The sequence below is a fragment of the Miscanthus floridulus genome, chromosome 10 (genome assembly GCF_019320115.1).
Source record: "Miscanthus floridulus cultivar M001 chromosome 10, ASM1932011v1, whole genome shotgun sequence".
In the NCBI taxonomy this organism is placed as follows: Eukaryota; Viridiplantae; Streptophyta; class Magnoliopsida; order Poales; family Poaceae; genus Miscanthus; species Miscanthus floridulus.
Genome location: NC_089589.1, coordinates 111,406,766 through 111,419,519, shown reverse-complemented (window position 1 = coordinate 111,419,519; position 12,754 = coordinate 111,406,766). Strand labels below are relative to the sequence as shown.

The window sequence follows — 12,754 nt, the reverse complement described above, 5'->3', positions numbered from 1 at the left end:
TATGTACTCCGCGTCACCGCGACTAGCAAATGATATTGAAACATGTCCAATGATTAGCACTCTTCAGTTTGCACAGTGTCTTATCTAACTCTACAGAAGCATTAGCTTTTTTCACGTAATTTAATATTCTGGAAAATCTCAAGCTAGATATAAAAAAACTCTGCACTCATATTTATAGGAAGAAAAGGAACACAAAATTGACTTCAGTCATACTTCCTGTATCATGCCTTGTGCGCTTGTCGTCTATCATACTCATGAGGGGCAAATCACGCTCATGTTATTTCACTATCATGCAAAGTTGGCCAAACCATTGATGATCAGATTTCATTCTTCAAACCACTAGTTCAGACATCACCCATGTTCCACTGTGCTCTGAAGTTGCAGCTGAAAGATGCCGGATTCTGATTTACGAGTCGTTGAAGACAGGCCAGCCCACATCAGTAATGTATCCATGTAAACAGGCCCATAAAAGGAAAACAGAAGCAAAAATGCTTTTCCGATCTTTTCCATTGCCCCATTCAGTTTGGTTCTAACACCAGGATCCATGGAAAGTTTTTATGGGAAATTCAGATAAGAGATTTAATTATACTGAGCTTCTCTTCTATTTAATACCTTTCAACTTCCCGGAACCTTGCTCTACCAATCCTGATGTGGATTGACCAATGCACGTACGTACACCTAGAGCCAGGGTGCAATCACACGTATGGCTTACATTGCCATTGAACTAACATTAATTCTCTCGTTTTTATACTGATATACAATTTCAGAGATGAAACAGAGAAAACTCTTGAATGGATAACCACAACCATTGAAAACTATCTGCCATCTACAGCGGAAATTGTCATTCCATTAACACTGGATGCCACAACAACTGTTGACGGCTCTTCATTTGTCACCCTGATGTTGAAAAATGCTGGGTGCTTCGGCGCAGGTAGGGTCACACTGTCGTTGCTAAGCATTGCAACAACCTCTGACATGGTGGGTCGATCAGCTGCACTCTCTTGCACACAAAGCAGAGCTATGTTGATGCATCTCATCATCTCTAGTGTATGAGACTCAATGGCTAGTAGTGATGTATCAACGAGTTGAAGCCATGTTTCATCATTCCACATCTGCCATGCCTGCAATGTATTGTCGTTAATGATTTCAAAATATGTAGACAATCTTAATGATTTCAGCTGCTTGCTTCCAATGATCTCCAGAAGAAGGGGGAGAGAAAAAGACTTTGAGCACAACTGTCGTTAGTGTAGTGGATGGTCTAAGACAATGACTTTGATGCCACAAAAAACTTTATTCTTTCCATTTATGGGAGATAATTGGAATCACAAATCACTACATACATTTTTATATAGTAAACATACTTACGTGTCCAAGAAGGTTAATGAATTCTCCATATCGATGAAAACTTGATGTTCGCTTTCCACTGACAATCTCAAGCATTAGCACACCAAAGCTGAATACATCGGATTTGATTGAAAAGAGACCCTCACAGGCGTACTCTGGAGCCATATAACCGCTGAAAGGACATGTATCAGAAACATTGAAGTGGCATAACAGCATTTGCTTTTTTATAACTAGCATGGATCGCACTAATTCATTTGAAAATCTTACTATGTCCCAGCGATTGTTTTTGTATTCCCTTCAGTATCATTTGTGCTAAATATTTTTGCAAGCCCAAAATCTGAAATTTTAGGGTTCATTTCACAGTCCAAAAGAATGTTGCTTGCTTTGAGATCTCTGTGGATGACACGCAGCCGAGAGTGCTTATGTAAATAAAGAAGTCCTTGTGCTATCCCATCTATTATTGCTAGGCGTTTATTCCAATCTAATAAAACTCTCTTTGTTTCATCTGCAAACCAATATAACATAAATATATATGTTAAAGTAAATACCTTTCGCACATAACGAACGAAGAATTTGTTTGTACTGTGGTACTGTGAGAAGTAATACCAAAAATGAAGAAATCCAAGCTTTTATTTGGCAAATATTCGTATATTAGTATTTTCTCTTGTCCCTGGTAACAGCATCCCAAGAGCCTAACCAGATTTGTGTGCTGGAGCCTAGCTATGAGTTGAATTTCGTTTTTGAACTCTGTTAGACCTTGCCCTGACTGAGAAGCAAGTCTTTTAACTGCTATCTGCACCCCATCAGGAAATTGGCCCTAGACACAAGTGCAAAAGAGATGGGATTAGTGACACAATTTTGCAATTTGAATTGTCCTTTGACACTCTGACCGAGATAATAGGCTAATGCAGAGTGAATTGCACAATATATAAATCTGTTTCTCAGCATTATTCAGTTATTGACACATTCTGTGTCTTCCTGTAAGCTTATATATATACATGTGTTTTCTTTACCATCTTACCTTGTATACAGGACCAAAGCCTCCTTGCCCAAGTTTGTTTTCTTCTGAGAAATTACCTGTGGCTTCTGCTACTTGCGAGAATTCAAATACTGTAAATTCTGAATTCCTTCCATCTAGTCCCAAAATTAGTGCTTCGTCTTCATTCATGTTCATGGTACCTAATTAAGACTCGATGTGATACTACGAGTTAATTTAGTTTATAAACTCATAAATATAACATATATATTTCTGTAGATTTGCTTACCTTTATTGTGCCTTCTAAATCTGAACGAAACGATGATGCAGACAAACAATGCCAGTAGTGGAGCAACCAAGGCAATGGCCAAAACTTTGCCTATGGCCTCTATTGAGTGCAAATAGTATATTGATTGCAAAGCATGATATGGTGACAACAATGAAAGTAATATGGAAAGAAAGGAAAAGTGTGCATACTCTTGGGTTTTGGTGAAGGTAGTTGCAGGACAAGCTGTGGCGATGGTGATGGACTTGGAACAAGCGCATTTGACGACCCGGAGATCCATGTCGGCTCACCGGCGAAGAACTTACTCGTATCGTACCTCAAATTACACGGCAGACCAAGAACACGCCCCCCTTGCCGCCCGGCGAAGTTGGCTGTGGCCAGGTCGCTGAAATTTTGGATGCAGTCGTAGCAGATATCTTCAACCAGGTCAGGAGCGCACTGTGCCAAGCAGTAGAGTTGTGGAACGGTGGTGCTCCCATCATTCGTGTCCACACGGATTGCAGCGTAGTACTTCGTCGTGGAGAGAACTTGCGCTATCGTGTCACTCAGCATCTTCTTGAAGAATCTTGTGAAGTTTCCGGTCGCCTGCTGGTTTTTGGCGTCCCAACCGGGAAACATGGGCTCTGAGCTGATATTCATCAGGATGAGCGCTCCATCGACAATAGCAGAAGTATTCACACGGTTGGAGGAATCCATGTCAAGGATGTACACGTCCGAGAAGCGGATGGTGCACTCATCATAGAAGATGGTCGCGTCCTTGCTCAGCCCGCACAGCTGTCTTGCGTCCTTGAACGCGGCATCGACACAGGCGCTGCAGGAGGAAGTGTTCAAGTCGCCGCGGCAGAGCGCGACGGCGTACACGGTGTTTGGGGGCTCACCAGTGGAGCCTTTGGCGAATAGAGGGTGACGGCCTGTTCTAAGGGACGAGTATGACAGACCGTAGTCGATGTTGAATTGGTATGTGGTGTTGGCCGTGTAGTTGCGGGTGCCGCAGATCTGCCAGGGCTGAGCGGCGATCATCGGCAGGAAGCAAAGGATAAGCAAGAGCATGAGAACCATGGCTGTCTCGCGCGAAAGGGGAAGCTTGCACTGATGGCTAACGAGGGGCATCTTATATTAATTCTTAAGCAAGGATCTTCGTGGAAAAGTCACAGATCACAGGGTCACAGCTGTCATCGTCAAGACGCAGTCCAATGGAAATGGTCGAACTGAATATTAATGCATGGGCCCTCGTGGAAATTTAGTGGGTGCGGCTGGTATGAGACAAATCATGAATAGAGTGTGAAAGAAACGTCATTCTATAAGGGTTGACTTAGGCTCAATAGAATCTTGGTACGGCCAGCTTTAATTACACGTACAGAAACTTACAAAAATATCTAACTATATGAGCACTAGATTTTTATGTGTGTTGCTATCTCTAGTTCTCAGTTTAGCACCCTAGCAGCTACCCTATCAAAATTGTCTATGAAAGTAAAGCACTCAACTAACACATATATATACAAGGCGCAAAAACGTAATGCCAAACGTAGGGCATGTTTGGATTGGCTAGAGCTAATTTTTAGCCAGTTAAAAGTTGAGCTAATTAATAGATGGCTAATAATAAGCCAGCCCAAATTAGCCCAATGTTGTTTGGATCAATGGCTTCTTCTTCATCCCAAACACCTGATGGACATCGCAAAATGTCAGAAACATTCAGATAGTCAAGTTGGTAAAAAATGATCTGGTGACGACTGTAGTATCTATATAACTTTACATGGCACGTATAATAATCCTCAAAAGTTCCGTTCAGCTATTTTGAAAGCCATACTAATGTGAACATAGGGAAAGTAGGGTGATCTCTTCAAACTCATGTACGTTCGGCAGGGCATGCTGACGTAGACAAGGCCCGATCTTTCGAAAGGTATGATAGCGTCGATTGGTAGAGACTCGACGTTCACGATCTAGGCTTCGAACCAAGACTGATTTGGACCCTCGCAATCGTTACACCACAGCTCCGTTGGTTATCAACCACGCGAACGCGATTGACCTCGCCGAGAAGGCTTTTCTGCAAGCGAATCGAGAATACAAGCAAGAACGGGATGAATGCAATCTGAAATTTCAAATAAATATGAGGCTTATGATAACGAGAAGGAGTTCAAGTCTTTATTCGAAAGGGATAATCGCCACAGGCGAACAAGATCAAGAACTGGGGCCCTGGTTCACAGTAAGCGGCCTTGGCGGCACAGTTGCAGCAAAACGACGTCTGTTTCACGAGGAAATCAAGAACTAAACAAAACCCCAAACCCTAAAGAGAGTGACGGCTGCTAATTATAGAGCCCCGGACGTCACCCTCCCTGGACGTGCCCCCTAATGGGCTCTAAGACGATACACGGCCCAACGGACTAAAAGACGGTGTCGCAGCACCCTAACAGATTCTGGACACTGACTTGTTTCGACGATTCCTGTTGATTCCGAAGGGATTTTGATGTGAGACCACTTGCATTGTCTTCCTTATCTAATTAGCTTTCCATCCATATGTGGATCGTCGAAAACGGAGTCCGGATGCGCCCGTGTGACCAGTTTTATGACAAACTGATCCTGGAACCCGGTATGGGCTTAAACTTGATTTGGGCCTCCACCTTGGTGACTCGAACCGGATGAGTTTCGGCCCTCCTTCTTGGTTAGGACACCCTCGCTGATCTCCTCATCCTCTATCTCCAAGCATGGTCGTATGCATGGAGCTCATGTCCTTATCACATGCTACATGATAAGCTGACACATTGCATTAGAGGAATATCAGAAGAAGATGACTCACCATAGTGCTAAACAGGACGACAGTGTGTTGACACGCAAAAATGTCCGGGCATGAAATTGGGCTACACCATCAAGTTCATGACATCATGGACGTGCTAGAAAATATTTGGAGCAACACAATTCAAAGCACAAAGCAAGAAGGGAGAAGGAGATGGCGTTGTCCTGCCTACACCGGTGTTGCTATTGGTTAACGCAAACAGATAAATCCGTAAGTGCACGGATACCGCTGTAGTTTTCACCCGGAGTATTCCTAGCTATCGATTTCCTCGGGGAACAAGAAGTGAACTAGAAAAGATCAAGGTCGTCAAGGAAGAAGTGTTTTTGTGGGTAGATAGGGGTTTCCTAAGGTTTTCCCAAGATAAACTAGATAACCAATGTTTAGGCTTACTATACTAACTTACTTCGGAGTAACAGTACCTTTCTGGTCCTCGAAAAGACTGGGAAGAGGTGATCGGGGTCAGGCTGCCAAAAAACTCTACGGAAACACCAATCCGAACATGGTGGACTACAAAGGCTTGGTCAGAGCTGTCAGCTCTGGGGCCACCACAACTATCCGTGGGATTGGATGTCATGTCTATGCAAACGACTACTACTCTAGCCCGAATTCTTAGACTAGACCACTGGGTCGAGCGGAATTCCCATAAGTGAAGCAAAGTAAGGACTAAACTTAGTCAAGTAGAAAGCTTAGAAATACCAAAAGAAAAACCTCGATATAACTCTAGAGTTGAGTCAGCTCCGTAGAGGTACAAAGACGAGGAGGATCCGACAGACCCGGCTCCTCCACCGCTCTATTTCTATCGTCTCTCCCTATTTTCTTTACTACAACTAGGTGAGAGCTTGATAGAGTTTTTATGGGAGTTTCATATAGTTTCATGAGCATTAAATACGCTGACATGACACTGCATTTGATGAAGAGAGAGACGATGAAAGTTTCATAGAAGTAGAGAGAGTTTTATGGGGGATAAAACTCTTTTGCACTGTTTCAAAATATGGGTGTGTTAGAAACTAGGCTATGAAACCCCCACTGAGACTAGCCTAAATGCGTGCCACGTGTTACCGCGTTCCAGGTGCCCGCATGCCACATCGTTCCTAAAACCCACATGCTGCCAACGCCCTCATGAAGATGGAGGATGAACAGATGCAAAAAGCAAGCGTGCAGACCGCCCCTGGATGCGACGTGCAGGCGCCCCAGGAACAGGCCATCACCAGCAGCAAGTCAAGGTACTATTTTTTCTATGGCAGGACCCCTAGAACGGAGGAGGGAGTGCAATGATCCAAGACCATCATGTGGCCGGCAGCACCTTTCGCGCCTTGCTGGCTTGGCAGCAACAGCGTGCACGCCTCCCTGGGACGGCCAGAGAAAGAGGCATGCAATCAGTGCAAGCGTGCACCATGCATGCAAACCGCTCAGGCATCCAACCAGAGGCAGCAACTGGATCAATGTGAGCATGGTCAAGGTAATAATTTTTCTTTGGCAGGATAAGTGATTGAAAAGGAGTGCAAGTGATGCAGCTGAACACACCACCAGCCTTCAGCATCGGCTCTACTAGGTCCACCTCTTTACACAGTGTCACAGCCGGCACTTTTGCCAGCTATACGGACGCATCAATATCACCAGACTCATCAATGCAGGTACCAAGACGCGCTGGCCTGGGAATGTTCATCCTCAACAACCAATCAACCAATAAAACCATGCTTATGGACTCAACCTCTGTGATAATGGCGGAAGCTGCGGCTCTGGCACTTGCTGCTCAAATTGTCTCAGAAATTGGAGTCCAGTGCCCGATATTCCTATCGGACAATCAACAGCTTGTAACCTTCCTCAATGGAAGCGATCACGTCAATCCACCACAATGGGAAATCAAGCGTTTCACACAGAGTTTCATCAACCATTCGTCATGTAGCAATGCTAAGATTTTCAAGGTCCAAAGATCGCGGCACACTACGGCACATGTCCTAGCTACTCAGGCTTTCAACTCTTCGTATAGGACTTTAGTTGAAATGCAGTTTTCCTGTACCAATGCAACTCATGTAATCAGCTGTCCCTATGTGATGGCTCTAAACTCTGTAAATGGTGATATCTTCACCATCATCGCAGTATCTTGCTGCTAATAAAATTGTTGATTATCAAAAAAAAAAAAACAATTGTAGGTGTATGGCTAAGTTCACCAATTGTAGGTGCTTCTAAAATCCAGTTGTGTAGCAGCCATCCAATCTGCTTGGCAACCACCAGCCCTATGATATCTTGCGTGTCATACTTTCTATGTGTTTGAAGTCCTCTTTAGTATTTTTTCAAAACCAACATCTTATTAGGCCTTTTAGAAAACGGCTCAATGTACAAATAGTTGGGACATTTTTTTTCCCAACGTGTATCGTTGCTTTTGTCTGAGGCCTACAAACTTGTTAGCCTGCATTGGTGAAGCCACTGGATTGGTGGCGGTAGTGATGATATTCACTTTTGCGAGGATCAGGGCAGACAGCCTTTATTAGATTTGCATGTCTTGTATCGGCAGCAAAGCAACTTGGAAGTGTGAATCAGCTGGTAGGTGACCATTGGCACAGTGGGCATCGAAGACCTGCGGTCTTCGTCGTCGTCAACGCTGGCTTCCCTTCCTAGGTGACCGCTGGCACAGTGGGAGGGAGTGGGCATCCAGTGGAACCTGTGGTGCCCGGCCTGTCCTTTTACCCAACATGGACCACACAGTACACGTGAGCTCGTGAGGAACCTGGTAACTAATTAAAACTTGTTAAATTCGACGCACACTGTTGCAGAGTTGGGCAGCCACATTGGGTGACTTACTATAAGCTAGCTCTAAGCATTTATTATATTTTAATAAAAAAAAAGAAAAGCTAGCTCTCGGCTCATACACACATTCTAATATCACGTTAGAGTGTCACGTGAGACTATATATGTTACAAACTATTTGAACAAGAGCTATCGATTCCTCTGCAAGAGCCACCGTCAAGCAAGGCTACTGCATATACGATGATATGGACTTGAGGAGCTGACGTAGAGGTTGAGGCAGTAGTAGACGTTGGCGCGTTGGGAAGCCCTAATAAATGTTGTCTGCCCTGATACTCTGATAGACACAGAATGATAAATTATGGAGCCAGCCCTACCAGTCCCACCATCAGTACGGGTCTTCGACGGTCCATGGACTACTCAATTGCAGAACAGGGTGAATATCATCACTACCGCCACACAGTGAGTAGACCACAACAGCCCACCATCAGTATGCACAATGAGTGGACCACAACAGCCCTAACAACCCACTTCCTCACTTCACTGAGAAGATTTAACTCGGGTTGGTACTAAACCCACATAATCCCAAATCAATACACAACAAATAAAGGCTACTATGGGCCCAATTTTAATCTAGACTGAATGTCAAATACACACCCTCCAAGCGCTCGGCATGCAGCAACATACACAAAAACTGGCTGGGAACGTTCCTTCTTGTGTAGAGAGACGTGTGACGTGCCGCGGACTGTGCAGGGCCCATAAGCATCATGCACTCATGTCCATGATCCGACCCTAACCTGCACGTAATAGTGTATGCAAAAGGTCGGCTCTAGTACCATTTGTAGTGGTCATATTCAGGTCCACTCTGCACACTGATTTTTATTTACCACACACTCCCACCAATTAGTGTACGCTTTTATCCTTGCTTTATGTAAATGATTAATACGGGTTGGTGGTATGAACTCTACAACGTACAAGCCCTTGGTCTACAATCAAGACGGACTAAACCCTCATAACCTCAAATCAATACACAACATTGGCCATTATGGGCTAAATTCAAATGTTGCGGGGTGTTATACAACGAAACAATGGAGTGGTTGAGCTACCAGCGGTTTAAGTTGGTCAATGCAATGGTGTAGTGTTGTCCATGTTGGGTAATAGGACAGGACACTGGCATCGGCTGCTCATGTAAAAAATAAGAATTAGGCTTTGTTTGATGCGCGTCTTAATTCATATATGTTGAAGTGGATTAGAGTGAAATTAAACTAAGCTCTATTTTATTTTACTCTAACCCATGTGAAATAAAGTACGCATGCTTCGTCTTAGTGGGCATAAAAAGGACGCCGTCCGGTAGGTAGGTCACAGCGTCGCACGTGGTCCTGTCTCCTGTGTGGAGCGCGAGGAACATTGCTGGGGGTTTCTTCTTCCTCCCCGTGACTTGCTAACTGTGAGCCTGTGAGCATTGGCTGGCTGCGCACCTGCTGCGTGCTGGTTCTGGTACAAACACTAGCAGCAGGACGGCCCAGGTCGTCATCTAAGGGCGCGTTTAGTTCGCGAAATTTTTTGGCTTCGGCTACAGTAGCATTTTCGTTTGTATTTAGCAATTAGTGTCTAATTATGGACTAATTAGATTAGAAAGTTTCGTCTCGCGATTTCTCACTCAATTGTGCAATTAATTTTTTTTCGTCTACATTTAGTACGCCATGCATGTGCCGCAAGATTCAATGTGACACTTTGGGGTGAAATTTTTTTAGAACTAAACAGGGCCTAAGCTGATAATAATGTCGCAATCGCTCCTGCTCCTCTCCTCCTTGCAGCAACGGTGGCTGCCAGCAGCGTGTCCAAGATGCCCGGCTGCCACGGTTTCACAATTTCACCCGGTTTTCACTGAAAATCGGTCCCCTCTGGTAAATACACGTACCGGTAATTTCTGTTCTATTTCGTTTAGGTTTTTCAAATTTCAGTTAAAATTTCATGAAGATTTGAAAAAAATCACTACGTAAAAAATAATTTTTAGCAACGGTTCGAATTTTTTGTATGGGCGGCTGGTGATGGAGCCGCCCCTACAGTGACGTGCTCGGGTGCCCAGACATCAGCCGCCCCTACAAATAGAACAGCAGGGGCGGCTGGTGTTACGAGCTGCCCTTACAAATGGGGTCTGATTTGTAGGGGTGGCTCAATCACCACCCGTCCCTGAAGTTGCTATTTGTAGGGGCGGCTGGTGATTGAGCCGCCCCTACAAATGGCCCCGTATAAATGGCTCCGATTTGTAGGGGCGGCTCAATCACTAGCCACCCCTACAAATGCCCCACATATATAACAACATCAGCATCTTCTTCCTCCTCGGGTCACTCACTCCAACCCATGAAAGAAAGGTGGGGAGGCCTTGGGCACCTTCCAAAAATTGCTCTACTACGGGGGGAAGGTTTTGGTCTCAAATCTTTCGGTGGAGAGGTCGTAGAAGGTAAGAAAATGCTATTCCACACTTTTTTTGAAGTTTTAATGGTTGGTTAGTGAGTAATTAGAGTTTTGTTTTTCTCTCTTCTATGATGTTTGAGCTACTTATGAAGCAAATTAGACCCAAGTTTTAAATGTACTAGGGTAAATTGGGGAGGGGAACAAGATCATACCCTTATTTGGTCAATGTTTCTTAATTTTAGTGAACAATTAGTTAGTTTTATGGATGTTTTATGTACATGTGGATCTAAATCTAGGGTTTGGTTTTTTTATTAATTTTGTTTCTGTAAATTTATGTTTGATGAAATTGGACTAGGGTTTGTATGAAAGATATTGGGTAAAGTATAATTGTTGCTAATTGTTGTTTTTGAAATTGTTTATTGTAATCAATAAATATGTATTTTAATTATTTATGGATAAATGGGCCATTAATTAATTTTCCTCTACCATGCTGTGTTTGTATGCTTCATGTAATAATATTAGATTTATATTCATATATATCTGAAGTATATACAATTATTCTCAAGTAATTATTAATTTGATTCATTTTTATATATATCTGAATAAGTAGTCCTTTAATGTTTGTTTTGTTGTTGTTGTAAAAGATGGAGTACAGGAACTCTTGGATGTATGGTTCGTTAAGGTTCAAGGCAGGTTTCCGTGAAGAGGTGAATAAATTTATTGAAGCCGCAAAGAAGCATGCAACGACATTGAAAGAGAATATGGATACAATTATTTGCCCCTGTAAAGATTGCAAGAACCGTATGGTATGGATAGATGTAACTATCATCAGATCACATTTGATTATGCGAGGATTTGTTGAGGACTACACAGTGTGGATTCATCATGGTGAAACGGTTATTGTTAACGACGAGGATGAGGAGGAATACGACGACGAAACCATAGAATCCCTGTCCCAATATTCAGCAGAGCTTGATGCACGAATGGATTTCGAGTTTGATAATGAACAAGGTGATGATGCTGGTGGTTGGAATGGTAACGACGAAGGTGGTGCCAATAATGATGGTGGAGCAAGTGTCGGGGATGAAGATGAGTTGGAGGACATGATTCGAACCCTTGGACCAGAGATTTTACTAAATAGCCCGAAAGGTCTAGAAAATTTGGAAAGGGTGACAAAAGCATCGAAGGAGACTGTGTATGGTGTTGAAAAGGGTTGTCCGACACATTGGACATTGCTACATTTTGTGCTTGAGCTGCTCATCCTGAAGGCTAAGTACGGCTGGTCAGACTGTAGTTTCAATGATCTATTGCATCTCCTGTCATGGGTGCTGCCACAACCAAACTTAGTTCCCGCCAACACATACCAACCGAAGAAGGTCATAAGTCCATTAACAATGGGGGTTGAAAAAATTCATGCATGCCCCAACCACTGTATACTTTTTTGTGGCGAAACGTTCAAGTCACTGGATAAATGTCCCCGGTGTGGGGCCAGCCGGTACAAGAACAATGACCTTTATGGTGGGGACGAAGCCTCCACAGGGAAAAAGAGGAATAAGAAGGGTACAAAAAAGGTGGTACAAGAATCTCAGCCCTTAGAGGACACTCCATTAGGCAACAATGCAAAGCAAAGAAGAATTCCTATCTTGGTAATATGGTACCTGCCAGTGACCGGCCGCTTGAGACGTATCTTCCTAAACCCTAAAGAAGCCGCACTCATGACATGGTGGGATGATGAGCGCAATGTGGTTGATGATAAGATTGCACACCCGGCTGATTGTAGTCAGTGGCAAAGGTTTGATGAGAAGCACAAATAATTCAGCGATGACCCAACGAATGTATGGTATGGCTTGAGCACCGATGGAATGAATCCCTTCAATAAGAGGATGAGCGACCACAGCACATGGCCAGTGATCTTGACCATGTACAACATCCCAACATGGTTGTGTCAGAAGAGAAAGTACCTTCTCCTCACTATTCTTATTTCTGGCCCTAAACAACCAGGCATTGATATAGACGTGTTCCTCGAGCCTTTGATGCAAGAAATGGAGAGGCTATGGAGGCATGGGGAGCAGATGTACGATGCGTTCCGAAAGGAGGACTTCATATGTAGAGCAATAATATTTGTTACTACCAATGATTACCCCGCGCTGTTTGCTTTGTCTGGACAGATCAAAGCAAAGACGGGATGCTTGGT

General features: G+C 43.7%; 1 protein-coding gene across 2 annotated transcripts; it reads right to left on the bottom strand.

The window, feature by feature from the left end:
• Window positions 1–690: 690 nt before the first annotated feature.
• LOC136485325 (cysteine-rich receptor-like protein kinase 15) lies at window positions 691–3,670 on the bottom strand. 2 transcript variants are annotated; one of them, XM_066482234.1, is made up of 7 exons: window positions 2,798–3,670; window positions 2,610–2,708; window positions 2,366–2,523; window positions 1,951–2,161; window positions 1,612–1,849; window positions 1,366–1,516; window positions 691–1,121 (listed from the first exon to the last, which is right to left on the bottom strand). In XM_066482234.1, exons 1-7 carry the CDS (start codon window positions 3,663–3,665, stop codon window positions 816–818), a joined length of 2,031 nt encoding a protein of 676 aa, XP_066338331.1. In that variant the 5' UTR covers window positions 3,666–3,670; the 3' UTR covers window positions 691–815. The 2 variants fall into 2 exon arrangements, with proteins under 2 accessions (XP_066338331.1, XP_066338332.1); XM_066482235.1 differs by lacking the exon at window positions 1,612–1,849 and having other exon boundaries at window positions 1,893–2,161.
• Window positions 3,671–12,754: the final 9,084 nt, after the last annotated feature.

Bases quoted from the DNA above. Each gene is read 5' to 3' on its own strand.
- LOC136485325 (XM_066482234.1), bottom strand. From the start codon at position 3,665: ATGGTTCTCATGCTCTTGCTTATCCTTTGCTTCCTGCCGATGATCGCC. The intron at 1,850-1,950 runs GTATTACTTCTC...ATTGGTTTGCAG, and splicing joins CTTGGATTTCTTCATTTTTG to ATGAAACAAAGAGAGTTTTA. The intron at 1,122-1,365 runs GTAAGTATGTTT...AATACATTGCAG, and splicing joins TCATTAACCTTCTTGGACAC to GCATGGCAGATGTGGAATGA.